The sequence below is a fragment of the Aphelocoma coerulescens genome, unplaced genomic scaffold, assembly GCF_041296385.1.
Source record: "Aphelocoma coerulescens isolate FSJ_1873_10779 unplaced genomic scaffold, UR_Acoe_1.0 HiC_scaffold_56, whole genome shotgun sequence".
In the NCBI taxonomy this organism is placed as follows: domain Eukaryota; kingdom Metazoa; phylum Chordata; class Aves; order Passeriformes; family Corvidae; genus Aphelocoma; species Aphelocoma coerulescens.
Window position 1 is genome coordinate 1,328,697 of NW_027183905.1, and position 26,541 is coordinate 1,355,237.

A 26,541-nucleotide genomic window follows, 5' to 3' on the forward strand; every position below is an offset into this window, starting at 1 on the left:
TGTCTGGGTTATACAGGGTGGGTTTGACCACTGGGCTGCTTTTGCTGCCACAAGGCCAGCGAAATCACTTGGGAATCCAAGGATGTGATGATTTAATCAGAGAAAAGAGGTCAACTGATGCATCCCTGGCATTTCTGGGAGCACCCAAAAATGGGGAAAATATGAACGGCCACCAGAACAAATCCTACAACACCATGGAGCAGCCCCTGGGAACCCAAACAAATTCATACCAGGTGCCAGAGAACCCAGTGATCATTTCAATGCATCATTAGATTACAAGCTGTCCTCCAAATCATAACCAAGCACACAGCTCCAGCTCCTGACCTTCTCACCCACCAATCCACTCCCATGAGCAACGCCACATTTCACCCTGGGATGGCATCAGATTCTCTTTCAGCGGGAGGAGCAGGAGGTTGTGGAAAATTAAAGGACTCAAAGTGCTCTTGGCAAAGAGATGGCCAAGGAAAAGTGGGGAAACAGAGAACAAAGGAAAGAAGAAAGCAGCTCATGTACCGCTCCAAATGTGGAAAGGATGGGAATGGGACACGTTTTCCTGGTTCCCTGGCAGACCATGGGTTAAACCGATGCTGTTTCTCCCCTCAGGTGCTACAGCAACTCTCATCTTTTTACCATGCACCACACCTTGCTCAGTGCAGCTCATTCAGCAGGGGATCAAGGGCATGCAGGTGGCAGCCAGGCCTCCTGACCCAGAAACGGCTACAAAAGGACACAGAATGAGGTCACTGAGAATAATCCCAAAACCAAAGAAAGCCCAGGAAGAACAGATTGAGGCATTTTTAAAGTTTGAAAAGAGAAGTACTGAGAAAAGAAGAAGAGGTGGGATTAAAAGAGAAGAAATTGAACGTGTCTTTACAAACAGATGCTGTGAATCCCACTGGAGATAGGGCCCGGGACTTGGAGATAAGGAAGTAACGAGAGAAACCATAAATTTGAGAAGATGTTACTAATTGACACCAACTGCTGCTCAGCCATGGTCCTGCTAAATTCCTGAACTTCCAGAAGAACAAAGCCTTAACAGAGCCATGAATATAGGACGTTTTACAAAGTGGGGGTGCACATTAAGGGGGACATGCATTCCCCCGAGTTGCCATTCAGCTGAGAAGGGAAACAAAGCTCTCCGCTGCTCCCGGCCCGACTTGCCCAGCCCTGCGTGTTGGCTGCCTCCGGCTCCTTGGGAAGCCCTGCAGCCTCCCGACTCCCGCCCCTAATTCGGAGCATCAGTGCATGGCTTTGATTTCCCCGAAAAAGGGAAAACCGCCCGAAACCCCTTTGGCTGAGTGCACGAGGGGAGAGATTTGTGGCACAAAACTCCCAAAGTCGTTTATACCCAGCTTGGGAAGAACAACCCAAGCCAAGCGGAGGTGGGACCCCCCAGCAGCGCCTCTCTGCCGCCCCAGCTGAAGCCCTCGCTGGCTGCTCCAGGCGGGATGGGCAGACTGGGAGCACTGGGAAGGGGCCCCGGCTCGGGCCGCAGCCCCCGGGGCAGCCCCACGGCAGCTCCAAGGCTCCGCCAGCCGGGATGGAACGTGGGAGGGGGAGCAGGGCAAGGGCCGGGGCTGTCGGTGCCCAGGGGACACAAGGGACAGCGGGGGCACTTCACAAGCATTTAATGCAAAAGATAAAATCATAAGGAAGACAAAAGCAAGACCAGCAGTGAGTCAAGATTATGAAGAGTTAAACGTTAGCTGGGAGTTAGAAGCAATTTGTACTGACTGAACCAAAAGACAAGTCAACGAAGAGTTAGAAATTTAGCCAAGAAGTATAGTGCTATTCACCACTATGTACCTGTCTGCAACTTTGCTTATAGGAAATGAACTGCCATAAGGGCAAAAGAAGCGGATAGAATTATAGCCAGCACCTAGATTGCAGGATCAAATACAGGCAGGAGGTATGGACCGTCTCCAGAAGGCTTCCCGAGGCTTGCCCACAATAGAAGGTAGAAAGTTCATGGTGACGAAGAGATCCCCGACTTCATCTTTCAAGACCACTGACTCAAATCAAGACCACCGACCCAAATCAAGAAAAGAATTGCGCACGCGCAAAGGACTAATAACCGCATTTTAATAGGAAGTGGGGAATGGGAGGTGCTGGAGATATGTATAGGATTAATATCTAACACTTTGTGAAATAAATAGAGGGCAAATAACCGTGGAAGCAGCTGGCACGTCTCTAGGAGGCGGCTCCCGTGCCGCCTGCCGGCGTAATAAACGCACCACTTTCTAACTTTAATTAGTTAGAGAGTTTCTGTCCGTGAATACCGGGTTTTTTTAAATGATTCACTGGAAACGTCGAGCAGACGGAGATCTAGGAAGCAAAGGCAACACTGAGTCACTGCCAGCGTGCCCTCAGCCCCGCCAGAGCCTCAGCACCCCCACAGCCTCCCCAGTGGCTCCAAAGCCTTCTCAGCTTTTGCAGCCCTTCCATCAGCCGCTCCCTCTCGCGGCGCTCCGCGGCCTCCCCTGCGCAGGGAGCAGCGGCGCAGGAAGCGGAGCAGCCGCGCCTCTGGGGCTCGGCGCGGGGCAGCGCTCAGGCACAGAGCCCGCAGCGCAGAGACGCTCCCTGCACGGCGCCCGCTCAGCTCCGCGCCCAGAGCTTCGATGCCGGGCAGGCGGCTCGCTCGGGCTCCCGGGAGCCGGCACTGGGGCGCGGCCCGGCCCCCACAGCGCCGGGAGGGGCTGGGAGGACAGGGACGGGATTTGGGGGTCCTGGCGTTAACTGGGAGACCCTCACTGGGAACCCCCTTCCCGCTGTCCCACCTCCCCTCATCCGCCCTCTCCCACCCCTTTCCCACCGTCCCCCGAACCCCAGCTCCCCCCAGCTCGGTTTGGGGGTGACCCACCCCTTTCCCACCGTGTCCCGTCCCCGCCCCGCTCACCCGAGAGCTCCTCGCCAGCAGCCGGGGGGAAGGAGGAGGAGGAGGAGCGGGAGGAAGAGGAGGGACAGAGGAGGAGCGGGAGCAGGAAGGGGAGCAGCGAGAGGAGGCGCCGCGTGCGTCCAGCGCTCTCTGGATCTGCAGCCCCTTCCCGCCGGGAGCATCGCTGCCCCCGCATCCCGCAGGTGACCGGGAAGGGGGACCTCGCTCCGGATATCGTGGGCGGTCCTGGGAGGGTTTCTTTTGAAGGGGGGAGGGATATTTGGAGCTCAGCCGAAGTACCTTGGGGCTCCCTGATCCTTTTCTTCGGGACGGGGCGGGTGCAGCGAGGTTTGGATCTTGCAGGACTCCAAAGCTGCCCCGAAATGCCCTTTGGGTGGATACTGCGGGGTCCCCGGGAGGTGTTTTTTGGGGATGTCGCGGTGGCGGCTGCCGGCAGAGCCCCGGCGGTGGGTGGCGGGTGCGGGGTCCCGGGAGCCACGTGGCGATCGCCCGGTACCGGCGCTGGGGGGGAGGGGAGGAGCCTTGAGAGGGGGGAGAGAGAAAAGCGGGGAGCCCCGGGAGTCCCGGACCCTGAAATGGGGGCCTGGAGAGGGGGGACCCCGGCAGCCGGGAGTGGGGTGAGCTTGGAGAAGGGGCAGCCCCGAGAAGGGATGAGCCTGGAGAGGGGGAACCCCTGGGACCCCAAAATGGGGACCCCAGAGAGGGGGGACCCCCGGCACCCCGAAGCAGAGAGCCAGGGGAGGAGGGACCCCTGGGACCCCAAAACCCTCGGCATCCCTTAGTGCAGCCCCTGAGAGGGGGACCCGTGGGACCCTCAGCAGCCCAGAGAAGGGGGACTCCCAGAACCCCAAAATAGGCAGACCAAAGAGGAGGCACCCCTGGGATTCCCTGGAAGTCTGGAGCGGGCAGAGACCCTGCAGAGGAGAGACCTTCAGTATATGCAGGGCCCGCAGCATCCAGGACAAGGGGGACCCCCAGAACCCCATAGTGGAGAGACCAGAGAGGGGGAACCTCAGTGAGGGATATTTTCCTCTGAGTCTTGATGTTTCAGAGTTTTTCATGGACACAAGATATGTGGTGACTCCTAGAGATGGACTTGGGCAGGAGGAACCCCCAAGCCAATGCGCTCACCCCTTGTTTTTCCCTCCAAAACAGGACTTCTCATTCCCAAACCTTGGCTGAATGGAGGAGGAGGAGGAGGCTGTGAAGAAGAGGACGATGCCCCGGGAGCCCCAGGCAGGTGAGGAGGAAGTCAGTGCCCCTTTCCCTTCTCTCCTGCTCCATCTCCCAGCCCAGCATCGCCCCCGGCTGCAGGACAGCCCCGCTGCCGACGCCGTCCTGCCGGGGACGGACTGGGGGGATCTCCTTCCCCTTCCCTGTGGCACAGAGGCAAATCCCATCCTCTCCTTGTCTTTCTTCTCCTTGTTCCTTTTCCTTGCTTGCTTGCTTCCTTCCTTCCCCTCTTTCTACTTGTTCCTTCTTGTTTCTTTTTCTTCTTGTTCCTTCCTTTTCCTTGTTCCTTCATCTTCATTCTCCCTTTTTTCTTCTTGTCCCTTCCTCTCCTTCTTCCTTCTCTACCCTTCTTCCTCTCCTTGTTCTTTCCTTCCTCTTTCCTTGTTCCTTCCTCTTCTTGTCCCTTCTTCTCCTTGTCCTTGCTCCCCCAGGCACTGAGCTGCAGATGGAGACCAGGGAGGACAAATCCCCATGGCAGAACTTCATGGAAGAGGCTGCTTTGAGTGGCTCAATGGCACAGGAATCACATGGGGAGGAAAAGCCAAAGGGATCCCCCACAAGGAGGGGCTCCAAAGCCAGCCCAGGGTGCTCTGAGGAGAAGAGGCCCCCCCTCTGCTTCATCCAGAGGTCCAACCTGGTGGTCCGTGAGCAGCTTCACACTGGGGAGAAGCCCTATAAGTGCTTGGAATGTGGGAAGAGCTTCAGCCACACCTCCCGCCTCTTCATCCACCACCAGATACACACAGGGGGATGGCCCTACAAGTGCTTGGAATGTGGGAAGAGCTTCAGCCACAGCTCCAGCCTGATCCGCCACTATAGGATCCACACTGGGGAATGGCCCTACAAGTGCTTGCAGTGTGGGAAGAGCTTCTGCCAGAGCTCCAGCCTGACCTGCCACCAGGAGATGCACGCCAGGGGAGGGCCCTTTGAGTGTCCTGAGTGTGGGAAGATGTTTCAGTGGATCTCCTATCTCATTGTACATCAGCAAACACACACAGGGGAGAGGCCCTTCCGCTGCACAGACTGTGGGAAGAGCTTCAAGGGGGGCTCCCAACTCACCAGCCACCAGCGCATCCACACCAGGGAGAGGCCTTAGAGTGCCCCGAGTGTGGGAAGAGCTTCTCCTGGAGCTCGTCCTTGAGGAAACACCAGCAGAGGCACCAGTAAGGGAATCCCTGCGAGTGCCCCAAGTGTGGGAAGAGCTTCAGGCACTGCTCCAACTCCATCTTAAAACTCGAGGTGCTGCTGACTGAAAAGCTCTTCCAGAACCCTGTACTTCAGACACTTATGAATCCTCTTCTCTTATTAAATGCCGTAAAATATTACCGTGTCCTGCACCCGTAGGGAGGAGGAGAGAAGAGCCAGCAGGCATAAATATGCAGCAAGATTGATTGATTTAATTATTTTACAAACTCTTTTATAGCCTTTTTTCTTCATAGTCTAACTGGATAAAGGATCAGCCACCCCTTGGTGGTTGGCTAAAATCCTAAAACATCCACTGTCAAAATATTTTTCTACTGTACTATAAACAAAGCTTCTCAAGGTTGCACGTGTTTCATTGTTTATAGAACTCTGCTGCTATCTTCTGTGAGAGAGAAAAGTCTCTCACGGATTTAGAAAATAGCAAGAAAATTCTTGCTAGCAGCAATTTTGTATCCACATTCTCTTTTCCATTCTTTGTCTTTTTCCTGGCCTCTTTACTGACCTTTATTCTTGTACAAATTGTCTGTCCCAGTAAGTCCTTCTTTGCTGAACCGATGCTTTCTTCTTCAATGCAAATCTGCAAAGCAGAAGGAAAGCAGCCCCTTGGAATGGCCTCAGTGGAGCAGCACTCCCTGGCACAGCCTCCCGCCCTCAGGCAAGGGACCAACAAGGCAGCACCAGCCTTGTCAGAGCTGGGCAAGGACAAGAGAGAGAGCAGATGCCAACAGGGGCTTTGTGCTGCACCAAGGGACATTTGGGTTGGGCATTAGGAAGAACTTTTGCCCAGAAAGGGGCATTAGATATTGGAATGGGCTGGCCAGGTGGGGGTGGAGGCACCATTGGGGAGGTGCTTAAGGAAAGCCTGGGTGTGGCACTCAGGGCTCTCCTGGTTGCCGTGGTGGGGATGGGGCAGAGGTTGGACTCGATGATCTCCCAAGGCTCTTCCAAGCCAATGCATTCAGTGATTCTGTGACATCACAGGCTCTGGGGACAGTGTGGTGGCTGTCAGCTGTCCCCAGCCCGTCGCCATTCCCAGAGTCCGGGCAGCACTCGGCACGGAGCCACGGCCAGAGCCAGCGTGGAGGTGGCGGCTCATCCCACAGAGCACCATGGCCAGCCAGGGCTTCTCCTGGCTGCTGCAGTTCTGTGTGCTGCTGATGCTGGCCCATCCCCTCGACCCTTCCAGCCATCCTGAGGGGGACATGGGCACCTCAGCTCTGCTTCACGAGGAGCTGGAGCCGCAGGACTCCCCGGGCCCTGGGATGACCCCCTTGGTGGACGTGGTGCTGATTTCTTGGACATGCTCGGCCCTGGAGCTGCTGATCATGGGCCTTGTCCTGGGATGGTTCTGGAGACGCTGGGGAGAGGTGAGGGAGGGGGGTCAGGCAGGCGGGACAGTGCTGGGGCCGGCAGCCACCAAAGCCTTGGGCCAAGCCGGTGTTGGGCGAGGCCTGAGAGCCGCCGTGGCAGAGCAAAGCCGGGTTGGACCTGAGGGTGCTGGGCCTCCCGGGCAGCCCTTCGGCCACGGCCCCTCGGCAGAGGGGGCTGAGCCCCTGGGCAGGAATCGGGCCCAGCCTGAGTCCCAGGGACACCAGGCAGAGGCGGCCGGAGCTCTTCTTGCTGCAGCCTCTGCCCGGGGCAGCCCAGCCAGGCCCAAGTCTCTCGCCGAGAGGCCAAGGGCAGCGCCAGAGGGCTCAGCCCCGCTCGGCCCCTCTGCCCCTTCCATCGGGCTCCCTGGGCCGGGCCGTGCAGGAGAAGCGCCAGAGCCCCTGGGGCTGTGCAGGACGCGCTGCCGGGGACGTGGCTGCCCCAAGGAGCTGCTGCGGCTGCTGAGGCACAACCGCGCCCGGATGCGGCTGTGCCGGCGCCACCGCTCTCTGCAGAGGCCCAGAGCCAAGACACCAGCAAAAGGGGGCAGCTGCAGGAGGAGGAGACCCCGAGGCTCCCCTCAGCGCTGACTCTCCAGCTCCAGCTCGGTGCTCAGCTTGCAGGGCGTCGCGGGGGATGCGTGACCAGTGCCCAGCCCGGGCACTGCAACATCCCCCAGCTTAGGGGTCAGTGAAGCCCCCCATCCTCAGCCGCAGAGCTCCCAGCCACCTTTTCCCCCAGAAGCTGAAGTTTCCATGAGTGTTCCAGTTCCAAACTGTTGACCCTTTTTGGAGGCATAAGGTTCTCACCCCGTAATCTTCCAGTCACCCCCCAGCAGTCAAGTTAATCAAGTTCACATTTTCTAGCTATTGCTGTGTCATTTCCTTGATATCCATGTGAGAGGGGTCACAGTGATGGATGGGTTTGCACGGGAGCTCCAGAGCCCCGGAATGGAGAGCCTGAGTGTCCCAGCAGGATTTGCAGGAGTGTGGAGGGCAGCTGGAAAGAAGATGGTGGGCAATATTCTCCTGCCTCCATCTTCCAAGGAAGCTTTGATTTGATCCCTGTCTGCATTGTGCCATGGGGCCTCCAGAGGCCCAGGGAGGTGTCTGGGTGGCCCCAGAAGGCGCTTGCAGGACCCTGGGGCAGCAGGGAAGAGTCAGGAGCATCCCTGTGGTGCTGGGAGAGACACCCAGAGGGGGCCACCCCTGGGGCCCGGGCAAGAGCTGCATTCAGGCAGCCAAATTCATGCAGGGTCTGCCCAGGCTCTGCCCAGGATCAGTCCAGTGAGCTCCACTCCTGTCTCACCTCTTTGTATTTTCTTTGTATTTCTCTGTATTTACTTCTGTGTATTGATCCTGATGACCCTCAAAATGCCATTAGAAATCATTTTCCCTCAAAATAAATACTGACTTATTTTGGTTTTAGGAATTAACCGTGGGTAGTCCCTGCTTAAATGACTTCTCTGTGACCTCTTCTGCAGTTTTCTCCTTTACAGCACCATCAACCACCTCTCTTAAAATACAGATCCCTCATTGGAAGCAGGGAATTCACCTGGATCCCCTCCTGGGACCCCCCTGGATCCTCCTGGACTCCCCCCCCCCCCCCCCCCGAGGACCCTCCACACCCACGCCCTGTGGGACCCCTGTGCTGGGCTGGGCTGAACTCCCGGGCCCTGCGGCCAAAGTCTGCCTGGAACCCTCTGGGTTCAGCCCAAAGCGGGGAAAGCTCCGGGACCCACAGATCCATTTTGTCCTGCGGCTGTGGGGCCTCACCCCCAAGGGAGCAGGACTGGGCGCTGTAACCCCAATCCCTTATTCCAAATCTCCTTCTCCCTCTCCCTCTCCCTCTCCCTCTCCCTCTCCCTCTTCTCTCTCTCTCTGACACTTTACCGTGCCATAAATCGAATCTCTTCTGATGGGAGAGAATTTGCTGAAAGTCCTTGCAAGGAGTTTAGAAGATAAAGCGAGACGTCTTCTGTAGTTTCAATGCTTCTAGATAGTTGTTTATTAAGTCTTATCAGAGGAACTGAGCCTCTAGCGTGATCCAGGTACAGCATGGAAGGAGGAAAAGTAGGAGTGAGAGAGAGCCATTATCAAGATTTACACAGCCTTTTAAAGACATTTTAACCAATAGTTACTAAAAACATACATTATTTTTACTTTCTTACCAATTATTCAGTAACACGACTAGGAACTGCGGAATTTTCCATCCAGTCATTCCAAACTACTTTTACTGCAGAATATGGAGTCGTAGAAGAAGGATAAGAAGGTTTAGAGAACAGCAACAATCCTCCATTTTGATATTTCTTACTCTTATCTATATACTATAAAGAGAAGCCCAAAACCTCTAAATTTTTCACCCTGTGACAATCTTACATAGTAGTCTATAACCTAATTCACACCACTGTATTTCCTAGTTGTTGTCTGACTGTTGGTAATTTTTTCCGAGGTTTAAAGCTATACCAGTGGTGTCCAGGGGGGTAAAAACCCTTAAAAACAGGCAGAGAAATATTCTCGGCACTCTGGGTTCCTACGTCTCCCCCTCCTGTTTGAACCAAAAACACTTCCTTGACAGCTTTGTCCGTGGCTTGTCTAGCACAGTGGAGTATACAAGGTACAAATACTAAAAGAATTACAACAATAGTTAAAACATACAAACCTGCCTTCAACATTTTTCTCCATAAAGGTGTAAGGTCAAACCAATTGAACAAATCGTTCAACAATGATCCATTTTCTTCTCCAACTTTAGCTATTCCATCCTCTAATTGCCGTATACTTTCATGGATGGATTTCGAATGATCTGACAAATTCATACAACACATACCTTCAAATTCTTCACATCCATGTCCATGCACTAATAGAAGATAATCAATTGCTGCTCTGTTTTGCAGAGTCGCTTGTCTCACACTCTGAACATCAGTTAACACATCGCTCAGTGCGAGAGAGACAGCACAAGAGTTCTTACTTAGCCAACAGCCCAAGTGATCCAATTGTCTCAAGGCTGCTCCTGCAGCAGCACCAGGTAAAAGGAGAGCTGCAGAAAACCTTTGTCCAAAATTCCAAGCTACAAATTTATCATTACAGTCAGATTTATATTGCTCAACAAATCTTTTCTCCTTTCTCTTCTGTTCTTTTATCATTTTTGCGTTGGGCGTTAGCAAAGAAAGCTTTCCAAAGCTGCATGGACCGCCCTTGACATTTGAGGCCAAATTCTGTCTCCACAAATGAGAAACATCCCTCGCGGCAATTGCAATGGATCCTGGTTGAACGATATGCTCATCTTTATTGTTGAATTGCACCAAGATGTTGCATTTCTATACATTTTGTAATTTGGAGTGACATCTGTTATCTTGGTTTTATTTTGTTTCAACCCTGGAGAACTGAATACTACACAAAACTCCGTTTTTATTGAACCAAGAATTTCCAGTTCCTGAGGTTCGTAAGGAGCCTCCGGAAGGGATTTGGTCCAAACATCCCAATTCTCCACTGGATTTGAACCGAATTGTGAAAGTTTTAGATTAGCATGTTTGGAAGGTGGCCATTTGTCTGCTGGTAGACAGACTAAACATGTTGAAAATGGCTTCTTTGGTCTTGAATGAGTTAGACAGATGGTATCTAGGCCTGATGCGTTGGCCAAAGTCTCCCAGATATTTTCTTTTGGTTGCATTACTGGGAAAGCTGTATTGCTTAAGGCAAACAGTGAGATGATAAGGCACAAGTGTAATACCTGATTGAGCTTCATTCTCAACAGCTTTATCCCACATAGGAATCTCTGATCTGTAACAGAACTTCTAACACACTCTTACATACAAAATTTACACCATTAACTTTCCCACTTTTTGCATAATATTCAGTCCACAGTTCTTGCACAAAAAAACAATTGATGTCTGTGGCATCGACAGTAGCGTTGACACTGATTCACGTCTACGCGCTCGCCTCCTTGTTCCCAGAGTCGATTCCTGCTTGTTTCTGGACTTGATAAGGTTTCACGTTTTTTGCTGGAATCCACTTCGGTCCTGCACCTGCTGAGACACAAGCATATCCCTTGCCCCAAGTTATTAGTTGAAATGGGCCCTCGATCTTTCCCGTGTCTAAATCTTTGATCAAAACTAAAGGATTTTCTCTCAATTTTGCCTGAGTACTATTTGAAAAATGCCTGATAATTGGTGGAGTAGGTTCTGAAAAGGAGCTATTCAGGAAGTTTAAAACATACAAAGCTTTATTCAATCACATCTGAGGCGTAGCCTCTGCTTCCCCCCTTTTCTGTTTATCCAAAAGAGATTTTAAGGTATGGTGTGTTCTCTCAATGATGGCTTGGCCTGTAGAAGAATTAGGAATGCCAAATATATGATGAACACCCCAATTCTTCAAAAATGTGTCTAGGGTTCGTCCTCTCTAAGCTGGACCATTGTCAGTTTTAATTTCCTGAGGAACACCCAATGCTGCAAATGCTTGTAAAAAATGTCGACACGCATGTTTCGCTGTTTTGCCTATGTCTTGGTTTTGAAAGACAGGTGTCTGCTAAGGAAGGCAGAAGCCTCCCTTGAAGTGGCAGATATAACCCCTTTTTCCTCCCAGTTATTATAATTTTGAAATCAAGGGCCTTTAGGCAAAGATGTGGGAAATAGGAATAACAGTTCTTTACTCTATATATATTTATATATATAACCAGTCCAACAAAACAACATCAACTATGGCAGTAACAGCAAACAATCACAAACCCAGTCCCAGCCTTCTCGGCTGTCAGGCCCTTTCCCCTCGGGTGCAGTTCCGCTCGCAGCCGGCAGGGGCGCTGACGGCTCCCGGTGAGCAGGGCAGGTGCGATGGTTCCCCCGCGGCTGCAGGGGGTGCTCCGGAGCGAGCTCGGGGAGCACGCGGCACTGGCGGCCTGGGATCCCGGGAAGGGATGGAACAAAGATTTCAAAAACCCCCTGGACAGACAATCCCGGTGTCCGGCTGGACCCTCGGGAACAGCAGGCTGGAATGGCAGGCTGGAACAGCAGGGATGAGCACAAATCCCGCGTGGCAGACAAGATGTATCAAAATTCTGGAGCTGCAGTGGGAACCCCCGGAGGTCTCGGCAGGCAGGGAGAGCGGGCCTACAGAGCAGCAAAAGCTTGAAGCAATGGCAGGGGCAGGGCGGCCGCAGCCTGACTCCCAGTGGGGCAGGGAAGGCGGGCTTGGGAATGCCGGGGTCTCTCCGGTAGAAGGAAAGCAGCCGAAGAAGCAGCCTCTCTCTCCGTCATCCAAAACACCAGGGACTGACTGCCCACACAGCCAGGTGAAAAAAAGAGTAGCAAGATGCACCCCTCTGTCTATGGCCAGGGCTTTTGTTTTTCTGAAGCACCCAGTAGTTTGTCCCCGTGGCAACATGTATGGGGAAAATTCCTTTAACAGAAAAAAACCCCAGGAGAGCTCCCAAAACCCCAACATTCTGTTACGAGCTTCCTGCAGATTGTTCCACCTCTGCTCTCCATATGGAAAGATACAAAGATCCCTTTTGGTTCACACAGTTAAATGTCTGATGGGTCACACGGTGGTACCTGTACAGATACACGTCTGGAGAGAAAGCCAAACATCCATCGCACTCTCTCAACACCCACAGAGCCTGAACCAAACTCTACAAGGCCACGCAGCTTTACACAGAAATTCATACATCGATAAAACTGTACAACGGGATGCAGGTTTACACAGAAATTGATACACAGGAAAACACAACAATCTGTGCTGTGTGAATACACTGACTTCTGTATAAAAATGGCTCCACACGGCGGGAACCAATCCAGAACTGTGCGATTACCAAAGGACCCATCGACACTTCCATACCCTTGGAACTAAAGACACAGGACTGTAGAGCTCTCCAGCTCCGTACATTCCTGTCTGGGGGTGACTTTATGATGTGTATCCCCTATCGCTGCTCTCTGCCCAGAAATCAATCCTGTGCCTTTCTGTGCCTTTAAACTGAGCCCGACGGGGGAGAGAGAAAACACCAAGCGAACTTTTCAAAGCGGTTGTTCAAGGACACAGACACACACTCCTCTGCGTTCTGCTGCGGCAGCGAGAAGAGCGGAGGGAGCGCCCTGCTTGCTTTCCAGCGCGCTTTCGGCTCCTTTTCTCCGGAGGGAGACGGAGAGTTGAAGTTTGTTTTCCTGGGACTTGGGCTTTTTCCCTTCTTCTCTTCTGGACTGTTTCAACATCAGAACACACCGGGAAAATTTTCCACCGAGGCCCTGGAGGACACCAACCCAGCTCCAAGGAGGAGGAGAGAGAGCACACCTACAGAAGGACTCTGAAATCTTCCCAGGTTTCTCTCCACAGCGAGAGGTTTTAGTATTCAGCATTATTATCCTTTTGCTGTGTGTTTGTTAAATAAATAGGTTCTTTTTCTCTTTCACATTCCTCAGAGGAAAATATTTTTTGGCAGACCTGGTGGGAGAGGGCTGGTTGTAACCTGCCTTCTGTCAGAGGATATTTTCCTCCAAATTTGTCCAAAGCAGCACACTAAAATAAGTCAGTATTTATTTTGAGGGAAAATGATTTCGAATGGCATTTTGAGGGTCAACAAATACAAAGATAATAATAAGGATAAATACAAAGAAATAAATACAAAGAAATACAAAGAAAATACAAAGAGGTGAAAGAGGACAGGAGCTCACTGGATTGGTCCTTGGCAGCGCCTGGGCAGACCCTGCATGAATTTGGCTGCCCGAATGCAGCTCTTGCCTGGGCCCCAGGGGTGGCCCCCTCTGGGTGTCTCTCCCAGCACCACAGGGATGCTCCTGCCCCTTCCCTGCTGCCCCAGGGTCCTGCAAGCGCCTTCTGGGGCCACCCAGACACCTCCCTGGGCCTCTGGAGGCCCCATGGCATGGTGTAGACAGTGACTGAATCAAAGCTTCCTTGGAAGATGGAGGCAGGAGAATATTGCCCACCATCTTCTTTCCAGCTGCCCTCCACACTCCTGCAAATCCTGCTGGGACACTCAGGCTCTCCATTCCAGGGCTCTGCAGCTCCCATGCAAACCCATCCATCACTGTGTCCCCTCTCACATGCATATCAAGGAAATGACACAGCAATATCTAGAAAATGTGAACTTGATTAATTTGACTGCTCTAAAATTCTACAACTCAAGGATGACTGGAAGACTATGGGGTGAGAACGTTATGCCTCCAAAAAGGGTCAAGAGTTTGGAACTGGAACACTCAGGGAAACTTCAGCTTCTGGGGGAAAAGGTGCCCTTCCTCCTCTCTCCCTTTGCTTTCTACATCTGATCTGGAGTCATATGGTTGGAACATCCCCTTGGCTGATTTGGGTCCGCTGGCCTGGCTGTGTCCCCTGCCAGGATCCTGCCCACTCCCATCCCCTCTGATGGGGGAAGGAATGGCAGAGGGACAGCGCTGCTGGGCAGTAGCCAGAACACCGCTCTGTTACCAGCACCCGTCCAGCTACCAATGCAAAGCACAGCCCTGGAAGGCCCGTGAACTTTCCCTCAGGCAGACCCAACACACGGGACTTGAGCTGCCAGCGGCCCAGGTCACCCTCTGCCAGCCCCGCTCCTTGGACCTTGTGTCCCCACAAGCAGACACAAAGTGTTTCTGCTGCTCCCCCTCCTGCACAAATCCACAGAGAGCTGGGATTTTTCCAAGTCTCGTGTCTCCGTTGTGCCGTATTCCCAAAGAAGCAGCAGCCCCTCCCGATGAACACGGCAAGTTGCACGGATGCTTGTCAGCTCCACTGCCTGCCTAGAAATCTGGAAACTGCTTCTAAATGCTGCTCCCTTCAGCTCTTGGGCACCAACTGACACAGAGCTGGGAAACAAATGCCCTGGCTGCTGGCTGACAAGGTGAGTTCCGCCAGAGTCAGAGCTCTGTGGGAAATCTCTATCCACGCCTCTCCTTTGAATAGATCCGCACACGGGGTGCGCAGGGACGTGTCCTGTATGGAAAGGAAGGAGTGTGCCAGCACCGTGACTGACACTTTCCCTCTCCATGTGCGTTCCACAGCCACGGGTACACAGACGTGATGGAAACCCTCGCACAGCCAGAGCCTTCTGTCCCTGCAGAACGGAGCGCGGCGGGTGGGGGCGGTTGGTGGGCAGCGAGTCCCGGACAGCGGGCGAGATCCGGCTCCACAGCTGCCAGGCCCCGCTAAGGCTTAATGCTGCCTCCTCGGCAACAGGAAAGGCCTTCAGCCTCGTCCCTGCCCAGAGGGGCAGCGCTGGCCTGGCTGCACAGCTCGTTTTCCCCACAGGTTGCAGGAGATGAGATCACAACGCTTGCAAACAGCGACTGCGAGCCACAGCTCTGGGTGCTCACCATGAACCTCAGCTCTGCCAGCGCTGTCTGCCCCAGGCTCCAGGGGATGCAGTGGGAGCCCGGCTGGGCTCTGCCCTGGGGCCATCCTCCAGGGACAGCTGCACACAGGGAGCATTTGGTTGCCACAAAGAGCCAGGCCATGGCTGCAGGGAGCTGCTCCAGGTGTGGCCTGCACTGCTGTGTGCTGCGCTCTGGGGCTGCTGCTCCCCGCAGAGGGGACTGCACTGGGGTGCCAGAGGAGACAGAGAAGCTCCAGCTTAAGCCTAACTGGGCTGGGTGGCTGGGCTGGGAAGAGTGGCGAGGGTCAAGGGCATTCACAGATCTCATCCTGCTCTGTGAAGAACGAGGAAAAGGAAGTGGGAAGCCAGCAGTGAGCAGAGCTGAGGCCTGGAGAGCAGCTCTGAATGACCCCCAAATCTCACCAGAGCTCTGAGATATTGCTGTTCTTCATCCAGTGACAACATGAGTCCCTAAACCTGGGGCTCACTCTTCCTCGTGGCCAGGGGCATCAAGGAAGGCTACAGTGCAATGGGGACTGCGGTGAGCTGGGAACTCACTGGGGGAAAGAGGGAGCACTTGTGGAGCAAAAGGCAGGTGGGGGAGAGAACTGTTGAGAGAAAGGCTGAGCTTCAGCTTGAGCAAGCTGAAAAATGTCATTGGGGGCCATCCCAGACTGATTTCATTTCAGAAGTTACTGAACAAGTTTGTTATTGGGGGGGTGTCATATTTTCCCCTGGAGGTGCACGCTCTGCAAACTTGAGCTGCACTGCCGAGCTGCTCAAGCACGTCTCTGCTGCAGGTCACGGCGTTTCTTCTTTGGCTTCTCGTGGCCCCGGGGCTGAGCCGCAGCAGAGCCCTGGCGGAGCCCAGAGCAGCCTCAGCATCCCCAGAGCCCGGCTGCAAGGAGAGAAAGCAGAAAGCGCCCGTCAGCTGAAGGCTCCCGTCCCCCTTGTCCCAGCCGCCCGTGGTGCCCAGGCCGTGCTGGCCGCGCTCAGAGCGCTGCCCAAAGCTGCCCAGCATTGCTGCCTCTGGCAGGAGAGCAGGAGGGCAGGACACGTGCCCAGCCTGCAGCCGGCCGTGGCACAGCCACCTCCTCAGCAGCTGCCCAGAGCGGGATGCTGCTGCGCTCGCTGCCGTCTCCCAAAAGCCCTTATCCCAGCCGTGCCAAGAGGACGGGCACCCACCTCACGCCTCCCGCCGCCAGAAGAAAAGCTGCTCCCAAACGGTGTCCTCAGCCCTTCTCCAAGGGCACGTCCCATCCACACCACAGCTGCTCCCAAGCACTTCGCCATCCGGACCAGACAGCACCTAGAACGCTTCCTTTGGAAAAACAAACCATAAATCAATGAAAAGAGATTACAGACAAAAAGGGAAAACAAGGAAAAAGGTAAAATATCTTCCCTCTGCTGGAGCCTTGAGGAAGGCCCAAGCCCACCATGCGAGGGAAAAACCCACCCACAGGCCAGGGCAGCCCACGCTTTCTGCCTTCCCCCTGCACTGCCCCCAAAAGTCATGCTGAGCCCAAAGCCAACAAGGGCAGTGGAGCAGCCCAAGCCCTTCCTTGCCTGCAGAGCAAAGCAGCCCATGCACAGCTTCTGGTGTCCAACCTCTGCTCCCACCATGGGGCTTTGTTTGTGTCGGGCTGGCTGCCCCAGCCCCAGCGCGGGCCACGGTGGGTGCTGGGGGCTGTTGGCAGGGCCAGGAGCAGACTCCCAGTTCAAAACCAGCCCTGCCCATCCCCCGACTGAAGAATTGGTTGCATCTGCCCCAGCAAAGGGGGGAACCTTTGCTTCCCGGCCAGGCTGTGCAATGCACAAATCTGGGAGCATCCCCCTGCGTGTGGACTCATCTGCAAATTCGCTGTGGAGCCTGGCTTTGGAGAAGGTGCCACAATTGAAGTTCATCATCTTCAGCTTGCCAGGTGGAGGAAGAGCTTGTCATCCTTGATGTCGCCCTCCATGTCTCCAGCAGCAGCAGCCGCACCTGGCACAGCTTCTCCAGGGGCTCCTTCTTCCCTGGGGCTGGAGCAGGCTGTCAGCGCTCTGCCCAGGGCCCCGGCTGTCGCTGAAGAAGGACAAGCAGAAGCAGCTGGCATGGGGGCCACCAGTGCTGGGAAGAGCAGCTCAGCTCCAGCAGCAGGGCTGCGCGTGCCCAGCTGAGGAGCCCTGTGCAGCGATTCAGGCAGGACAAAATCTCTGCCTTTCTTTGCTGCTTCTTGCCAAGGCGCGTGTGCAGCTGGAACTTACCGGCTCCCTGGGTCAAAGCGTGCGTGTGGCTCTCACCCTTCTCCTACGGCACGCGAATATCCTGCATCCAGGGATCACAGGACAGGTCTTCTAATGAGGGCCTTTCCGAGGAGAGCACGGATAAACACCGTCGGATTAGATTCTGGCACTCTGTGGAGTGAAAGCAGAAAGCACCAGTCAGTTGCAGAAGGCTCCTGTCCACTTTGCCCCACTCTTGCCATGGCCAGGCTGTACTGTGTGTACTCAGGGCTGTGCCTAAACTTTGCCATCAATTCTTTCTTTTGCAGGAGAGCAGGAGAGCAGGACATTGCCACCTCCTCAGCGGCTGCCAGTGCGGGATGCTCCTGAGCCCGCTGCTGTCTCCCAGCACTGCTATTCCCCCCGTGCTGCAGAGACGAGGATCCACCTGGAGAGAGCCGTCGTGGGAGCGAGAGCCGGCCCCAGGTGCTGTTCCAGCCCCTCCTGAAAGGGTGCTCCCCGCAGACCATCTGGTGCAGCACGATGCCCAGGGACCAGACGGTCGCTGCCTTGCCGTAGTACCAGCCGAACTGGGTCCATTCCGGGGGGCTGTAGGACGGTGTTCCTATGGAATAGAGATGGAGTTCTTCAGGGGGACGCTGCCTGCTCCCAGAGCCTCGCCCCAGCATCCCTGCGCATGCGGGGGCCGCAGCAGCGGCAGGCGGCGTGACCCGCTGCCCTCTGGCCAGCACCTGGGACTTGTGTACAAACTGGGGGTTGGAAAAGAAGCCGCTGGTGTTGCAAGAGGGCAGCGGAAGCCCTGGCAAGGCCCGAGCATTCCATGCAAAGGAAAAACCCACTTGGTGCTGGGGAAAAACCACGCTTTCATCCTCCCTGCCTGCACTGCCCCAGAAACCATTCTTAAGCCAAGGCAACCACGGGCAGCAGAGCAGTCCGAGCCCTGTCTCGCCTGCACATCAAACGGGCTGGAGCACAGGTTCTGGCCTCCCCTCTCTGTTCCCCCCACCCACGGGTGTGTCTCTCGCGCTGGCTGCCCCAGCCCCAGTGCCAGTCCTGGGCAGAGTGGCTGGCGAAGGCTGCCAGCAGGGCTGGAAGATGGCCCCTCAGCCAGCGCCGCTCAAAAGCAGCTCAGCTGAACACTCCGGCTGCCATGACTAGCAGCAAAAGGGAGAATCCCCCCTGCCACAGCCGGCTTGGGCTGTGAGATGTTGGGCTGTGAGATGTTGGGCTGTGAGATGTTGGGCTCTGAGATGCCGCTACCAGGAGCCTCCCCCTGCGTGGGCTCACCTGCAAAGCTGGTGTAGGCTGCGGCTTGCAGGTAGGTGCCACAGCCAAAGTCGATGAGTTTGGCCTGCCCAGTGGCCAGGTCGACCAGGATGTTCTCCGGTTTGATGTCCCGGTGCAGGACCCCGCAGCTGGTGCAGTGCCGCACGGCCTCCAGCACCTGGCGGAACAGGTGCCGCGCCACCTCCTCGCACAGGAAGCCCCGTGCCCGAATGAAGTGAAGGAGGTCCTGACACCGCTCCGGCCGCTCCAGCACCATCAGCACGTTGTTGGGGAGCTCCTGCCACTCGTGGAGCTGGACGATGCCAGGGAAGCCAGCGGACACCTTGTCCAGCAGCACGATCTCCAGTGGTGCTCGGGTGCCGTCGGGCTGCGGGAGGAGCACGGTGCCGTCAGCGGGGCTGATGCCGTGCCGGGGCTCGGGAAGCCCTCAGCCAGCCGGGGACGCTCTGCGCGCTCCGCTGGCCCCACGGCCGCTCTCCCTCGAGGCGTTCTGGCGGCTTCCACCCTGCCGGGCCTCGGCTCATCCCCGCCCGTCGCGCCCCGGCTTCTCCCGCTGCCCCTCGCTCACTCACCAGCTCGCCCCAATGGCCGATGCGGTTCCGCGGCACCCGTTTGATGGCCACCTGCAAGGCAAGGGGAGCAGCGGGCTGAGCTCGCCGCCCGCCGTGCCCAGCCCCATGCTCCTTCTCCTCCCCCTTTGCCCCCCGCCTCCTGCGCCCGCCGCCGGCCCCGCCACTCACCGGGGCGCCGTCCGAGAGCCGCGTGGCCGCGAAGACGCTGCCGAAGCCGCCGCGCCCCAGCAGCGAACCCAGCCGGTAGCGCTCCTTCAGGCCCTGCTGCGCCTTCCGTGCCCGCGAGACGCGGCCGTCAGCGCTCGGCCCGGGGCCAGGAACGGCCCCCGAGCGCCGCTCAACCGCCCCGGGCCGGCCATCCCCACATGGGGGCTCTTTTGGAGGGGCCACCGGCGGCTCGGGGCCGGCGGCCGCGCTCAAGAGCGGCGGAGCTCGGAGTGGGGAAGACGCTGCGGAGGCGGCGGGAGCGGCCGCGCCGCCTGTGTCCCCGGCGGGCCCCGGGAGGAGCCGAGGCCGGGGCCGGGGCCGGGGTCGGGCCAGCCGGAGCCAGGGGCTGGCGATGGTGCCCAGGAGCCAGGCACTGATGCCCGCCCAGCAGCGCCACAGCCAGGACGGCGAGAGCCGGGCGGAGGCGGGACCGCGGCGGGACGCCCGGGGGCGGGGAGGGGGCAGCCCCGCCCGGGGCCGGGGGCGGGCCGGGGGCATGGCCCGGCCGGGCCTGGGGAGAGGGAGGCCGCGGGAGGGGGGGTTGGGGAACCAAAGGGAGAGCGGGAGAGGGTGCGAGACACTGGGAGAGGGAGAGGAGGAGCAGGAGAAGGGACGCAGAGGGTTCTTAGACTCGCTGCTTTTGCGCTGCTGCTGCTGCTGCCGCTGCTGCCGCTGCTGCCGCTGAAGCGCTGGGAGCGTTTGTCCGCGTGTCCGTGTGTCCGGTGCCCGTGTGTCCGTTCCCCCCCGCGCGCCCCACGGCCGAGCCCCGCGCGCCCCGGGGCAGCACGGGCCGCTCCGCTCCGGGGCCGAGGCGGAGTCCCGGAGCATCTCTTGCTCCCGCAGCCACACCAAACCCGCTCGGCCATTGGCAGCAGTTTTGCACACGTTTCCCTTTGAAGGGCTCCTCTCTACCCCCATTTCCAAGGAGTCTCCCTGCGGTTTTGGCACCTGCAGCGACAGGGCAGCGATTGGGCTTCAAACTTCAAGAAAGACATGGAGGGGCTGGAGCACGTCCAGAGATGGGAATGGAGCTGGGGAAGGGTCTGGAGGACTTCTGAGGGGCAGCTGAGGGATCTGAGGGCGCTGAGCCTGGAGGAAAGGAGGCTCAGGGGGGACCTGGCTCTCTCCAAGTCCCTGACAGGAGGGGGCAGCCAGGAGGGGTGGGGCTCTGCTCCCAAGGGAAAGCACGAGAGGAAATGGCCTCGGGGGAACTCTTGGGGTGGATGGTGGGGAAATTCTCATCCTCCGTGTCTCGACAAAGGGGGAGGGGGGCAGGGGTGGGGCACGACCTGGGGACACGGGGTTGGTGACGCTGGGCTGGGGGCACGGGAAAGGGCACGGGAAGCCAAAGCCCCGCTGAGCGCTGGCGCTGGGCTGGCACGGGGTGAGCCGGCAGCAGGGCCCCGCAGCCCTGAGGGACTCGCCCTGACGGCCGGGGAGTATTGATCCTGGTCTCTAAAAAATGAGACTCAATAAAATATCATTAAAAGATGCCTCCTTCTCCTTCTCCTCCTCTCCCATCCCTTCTCCTGCTCCCCCCGGGCCCAGCGCCCACCCTTGGCCCCCCGTTCTCCCAACGCGGCCGCATCCCGCGGGAGGAGCCGGGATGGAGCCGGGAGAGGTCGGGCTGGGGCAGCGCTGTGCTCTGGGCCCGGCCTGGGCGCCCCCCACGCGCCCCCTCCTCAAATTCCCCTGGCGGGGGGCGCTGGGGGCGAGGGGGGGGCGCAGGTGGGGTCCGGGTGGGGAGCGCTGAGCGCTGCGGGTCTGCCTGGCAACTGGTGAGTCACCAGCGCCGCGCGCTCTGATTGGCTGAAGGTTGTTCAACGCCTGCTCTGATTATCTGATACTCGCGGGGAATTTTGGTTGGTCGTTGGGGGCTGTGGGGCGGCTTAGGGGGGGTCTCTGCGCCTTTGGGGTTCGCTGGTGCCGATTTGGGGTTCAGGTGCCTCCCAAGGCCTCCCCGGGGGGGGGTGACACAGGGGTGACACACGGGGGTCCCCATTCCCGATCCATCCTGGGGCCTGTTCTGCCCCTTCCACTCTCGGTCCCCCCGCGCGATCCCCCATAGTCCCTTCCCACTGTTCCCCAATAAACGGGACCGGGGCGAACTGGGAAGCCTTCCTGGGAACACTGGGAGCAGCCGGGCAGGGGCAGAGTGACAGCGAGGCTGGGGGGGACACACGACCCCCCAAAATCATCGCGGGGATGGGGCGAGGGGTCCCGGCTGGGCCCGAGGCCACGGGGAGGGGCTGCGGCCGCCGGCGGCTCAGGAGCTCTGTGGGCAGAGCAAAGGGGGTGACACCGGGCTGGGGGGCCCCGGGGGGAGCACAGAGCTCCGGGGGAGGGGGGACACGACCCCCAGGCCCCTCCCGTCATCTGCCTGTGCAGGTAGAAGCCGAGCCCCAGCGCCAGGAAGACGAAGCCCAACACGAAGCCCCCGATCCCCGTCAGCATCTTGGGGGGCGGGGGGCAGCTTTGGGGGGTGGAGGGTAGAAGGATCCGGGAAATGGCGGTGGCTGCCGGGAAGGGACCGGAATGGACTGGGACAGAATGGGATGAACTGGGACAGAATGGGACAGGAGGATACACTGGGACCAGGATCAGGACTGGGCAGGGCCAGATTTGGGACACCAGGGATTATACTGGGATATATTGGGACCACACTGAGGGCTACTGGGAACATGCTGAGGTCCAATGGGTGCTGCTTGGATATACTGGGAGTGATTTGCATCATACTGGGAATGACTGGGATTGTACTGGGAGTGACTGGAACCACAGTGGTGGTGAAAGGGCGCAATTGGAAAGATGCAGGGATCATCCTGGGAGCAGCTGGTCCATACTGGGGTCATACTGGGATCATACTGGGAGTGACAGGGTCATGTTGCAGTGACTGGCATAGTTCTGGGAGCATGTGGAAATGACTGGGGTCATACTGGGTGTGACTGGACTCATACTGGGATCATGCTTAGAGCAACTGGGACCATGATGGGGCAAAAGGCATCATAGAGGGACTGACTGGGAATGACTGGGTTCATACTGGAAGTGACTGGAGCTGTACCTGACTCCTACTGGGAGGGACTGAGAGTGAAAGGAACCCTACAGGGCATGACTGGGAACAACTGGGACCATGTTGGGGGCAACTGGGACCTTATTGGGAATGACTGGGAACATAAAAGCTTGAGTGGAGTTTTTATCCCGTGGCATTCCTGGGGAGCAGCGGCAGCTCCGCGCCCCCAGCCCGGGGGGTGGGAGCAGGGGAACCGCTGGCAGCACCCTCAGGGCACAGGCGAGGGCTGGGGGGCTCCTCCCCCACTTCATTTTCTCTGCCCAATTCAAACCATCCCCTCTCATTCAAATCCCCTCCATTCACATTTTCTCCCCACCATTAAAGTTTCCTTGCCCCAATTGAACTTTTCTCCCCAATTAAGCCCTGAAGCCCCTCCCCACCCCCGGCTCCTCCCGGCAGGACCGGGCCGGGACCTTCTGGAAACAGCAGCGGGAAGAGTTCCAAAATTCCTCATTACTTCCATCGATTTCCTTGGTTTCCGGGGCATTTTCCTGCGGCTGCTCCGGGCCGTGGCTGAGGATTCCCCTCGGGCTCCAGCCCCTTTCCAGCCCCTTTTGCCAGCTCTTTTCCTCAGCTGACCCAAAGCTGCAGATTTTGGTGGGCGGGAAGAGTCGCTCTGCTTGGGGGGGTCCCCACGGTGCCCCAGGGAGGCCCCGAGGCCGCAGGGCGGTTCCCTCCGGCCCCTTGGAGCGTTTGCAATCCCCAACGCCCAGCAATCACTGTCTGTGCGATTCAGTCTCCCCTGCAGGGTTTTCCCCCAGCCCGGCTTCCTTTCCAGAGGGTTTTGTGGTTTCGCTTCGAGCCGGGGCCTGAGGGCACTGGAGCGGCCGCGGGTGCCGGGGCAGGAAGGGCTGAGGGACAGCAGCGCCCCACAAACCTCCGGGAGGGGGACAAGGGCTGGAGGGGGCAAAGAGAGAATAAACACGAGATTTTAGAGAAAGAAAGAAATCCAGTAAAATATAGATGATATCTAAAATATAATAAAAAGAACTCTGAATGAAGAAAGTAACAGCAGAGCTTCTTCTCCTGGGACTTTGGGTTTCTTGTCCAAGCTCCGAGCTGGGTCTGAGCCAGAAACCAGTGGCTGGAAGAGACATTGCTGCTGAAGGGCTTCCTATGGCCAGAACTAAAGTGTCGAGTATCAAGGAACAGCTTGAGGTTACAGAAGCGCCAGCGCTCCCGTTGGCGGCGGGCGGGGCTCTGTTGGAGCCGCCCCGAGGGGTTTGTGCCGCGCCGGGTCCCTGAAGGAGTCGCTCCGCGGGACGGGCGAGCTGGGAACAAAAGGAAATACAGAGAAGAGAATAAAATACAACCAAAGAGCCGCACCGAGAGGCGTCTCCCCCGCCCGCGTCTGAAGGAGCTGCACCGAGGGACGGGCGGAGGGTGAGTAGAATAAAATCCAGAGAATGGAGTAAAATAGAATAAAAAACTGCACCGGGATGTCCGCGGCGCCCGCTGTCACTGACGAGCCGCACGGCGGGACGGGCGCTGTCGGGTGTGGCCAGAAGGGCAGCGCCGAGGAGGGTGAGAGGTGAGAATAGAAAAAACAATAGAGAGAATAGAATAAAATGCAATGAAAGAGCCTCACCTGGGGATCTCCGCAGCCCCGCGTCACTGAAGAAGGCGAAGCGAGGGACGGGCCGGGCGCGGCCCGGATCGAGCCCCTCCAGCTGCGCCTCGAGCGGCGACGCCGCGGGACTGCGCCGGGGCCGGGCAGCGGCGGCCGCCGGAGCCAGGAAAGCGGCTTGGAGCGGCGGAGACGAGCGGGGCGTTCCCGACCAGCTCCGCTCAGCCCTCGGGCACCGGGGGGTTCCGGGGGTTGTTCCCCACCAGCTCCGCTCAGCCCTCGGGCACCGGGGGGTTCCGGGGGTTGTTCCCGACCAGCTCCGCTCAGCCCTCGGGCACCGCGCTGGGGTCGCCGCGCACTTTTCACCTCCGGCCGCCCCCACGGGCCGGGCCCCGCGGCTCCCGCTGCCGCCGCCTCAACCCCGCCGAGCCCAGAAACCACGAAAAATCGCTGGCATGCACTAAAAAAGCTTTTCGTGCGCAGCGATGGGTGCGGGGGGAGTCCTTACGAACTCCCCTCCCCTCAGACCCTGCCGGGCACCGCCGGGCATTAGCGCAGCTCCCGGGGCCGTGTCCCTGCCACACTTGGGTATTAAATCCGAGAGATTTGAGGAGCGGGCACAGCCCTAGAAACCAGGGCTTTGCCCTCGGAACCTTGGAGCTGCACGAGGGGAATAAAGGATCCCCTGCACGCCCCGATGCCTCCTGAAGCAGCTCTGGCCCCCTAAGAATGGGGCTGTATTTGGGAGAGGGAGGGTGGCTGGGATGGGGTCTGGAATGAGACAGACACGTTGGGATGAAGAGGTTTGAAGGGGTCCCGTCACTGAGGAGGTTTTGGGGCACCCTCCTGCAGGAACTCAAGATTTTCAATCATGGCACCATCCATACGCCTTTCCCAACCCGCTTGCCATAGCAGTCTCTGTGTGGGTTTCAAAAAGATTTCTGCCAGCTTTCTACAGTCAAACGGAGTCATTAAACCACTCGTAAAAATATGGTGCAACAAAGTTTGTACGTACGGGTTGGTTAATCCATCCTGCATCCCATCTTTTTTTCCTTCTCGGACGAGCTTCCAATTGAGCCCCGCCCACTGGCGTTGGTTCGGATTACTGGGGGCAGCAATTCCCGGGAACGCTTGTGGAATAAATTCACCCTCAATCGAAGCCTCCCGTATGATTCCCTGCCACCGCCGAGCAGGATTGTCGGAAGCAGGGCAGCTTGGGGAGCCGCGGGCAGGACTTTCTTTTTTCGGCTCCGGCCTTTGAGCCGGGGGATCAGTCGTTCTTCGCATTCCCCAGCTCCGCTCGAGCTTTTGCCCCGGTTGGAATTTCCCCGCATCCCCTTCTCACTCCCGCGGTTTTCCCCCTTCTCTGTTCGCCAAACTGTTTCCTCGGCAGGAGTCACAGGGCGGACGGACCCCCACTGGGGCCACCCCCCCAGGGAGCCGGGCCCGCGATCCCCGCGGCCAACGCGGACCGAAGACTCGGCACCGCGACACACATTCAGCAGCTGATTCAGGATTCTCTCTCCCCTCCGCCACCAGCAGCGGTTTCTGCTTTTCTCTTTCTTTCTCCTGCCGCTTGTGTTCTCAAAGCGGCTCAATCGCTCTGCCTTTGAACACCCGCCGTTCGCATTGGAATCCCCGCTCTGGCTAAGCCGCGGTGAGGCAGACGGCGATGGGGGTAGCGGGGGACACACACGCCCCCCCAGAGCTAAAGTTAACTCTTCGGGAGACACCACGGGACACCTCCTAGGCAGTTCTGGTGCTTGCGGAGAGGGAGCTCATCCACATTTTCTCTGGTTCCGGCGCAGGCTGCGGAGCCTGTAACTCCATCTCCGTGGGTGCAGAAGGCAGGGACGGTATAACTGGGTCTACTCCCCCAAAGAATTCTCAGGCGTACGTCGGAAAGGCAGCCGCAGGACGGCCTGGCTCTAGATGGGCTGCTGCCCCTACCGCAGCTGTTTTTTCTGCCTCTATTTGTCTCAGCGCCGTTATTATTAACTTCCATAGCGTACTAAGCCCCTTAGTCTCTTTTAATCCATTGCTTACGGCGTCCCAGAGAGTGATTCCCAGCCTTTCCCACTCAAGAGTGTTGGGGTCTCCTCCCCCCGCCCCAGGAGCCCTGAGGGAGGCACGGGGTTTCCCTGCCCCTGCTCAGCCTCGTTCCCCATTGGTTGGTTTGTGTTTCCCTGCGCGGGCAAAGCAGCTCGGGTCCTGTGACTGTGGCAGAGTCTCTCGGCAGAGCCCGGCCATGCGGCTGGGGAAATAAACATCTCTGAAACATCTAGCAAGAATCCGTCCATATATATTTCTTTTCCACGGGACTCCTGGTTGGATAAAGGTGTTGCAGTATCCCCACTGCAACATAATGGTGGCGATTTGAGGGCAGAACGATCCCCGATCCCTAAGCGACTTTGTGTGAGTAAACCCTGGAAACTTTGGATTCTTCTTCTTGGTTTTGTTTTGCTATTCCATATCTAAACAATGGAGGAACCGTGGGAAGACTCTTGGCTTTCAGAGCCGCATATGGACATTTATCTTAAACTTAAAATGATTCTTGAACAACGGTTTGTAAATTTTAGCTTGATTCAAGCTCAGAAAGAAC

The 26,541-nt window shown here is 57.3% G+C and overlaps 1 protein-coding gene and 1 pseudogene across 1 annotated transcript; both read right to left on the bottom strand.

Moving 5' to 3' along the window:
- LOC138101859 (uncharacterized) overlaps positions 1-26,541 on the bottom strand; it is a 678,931-nt pseudogene that overhangs the window by 255,836 nt on the left and 396,554 nt on the right.
- On the bottom strand, positions 17,304-19,809 carry LOC138101898 (serine/threonine-protein kinase pim-1-like; the record flags this gene model as incomplete). The annotated part of the gene is made up of 5 exons (XM_068999651.1): positions 17,304-17,410; positions 17,667-17,843; positions 18,527-18,893; positions 19,099-19,149; positions 19,267-19,809. Coding segments are annotated over 5 exons (1,245 nt in total), but the record flags the coding sequence as incomplete, so codon positions are not given.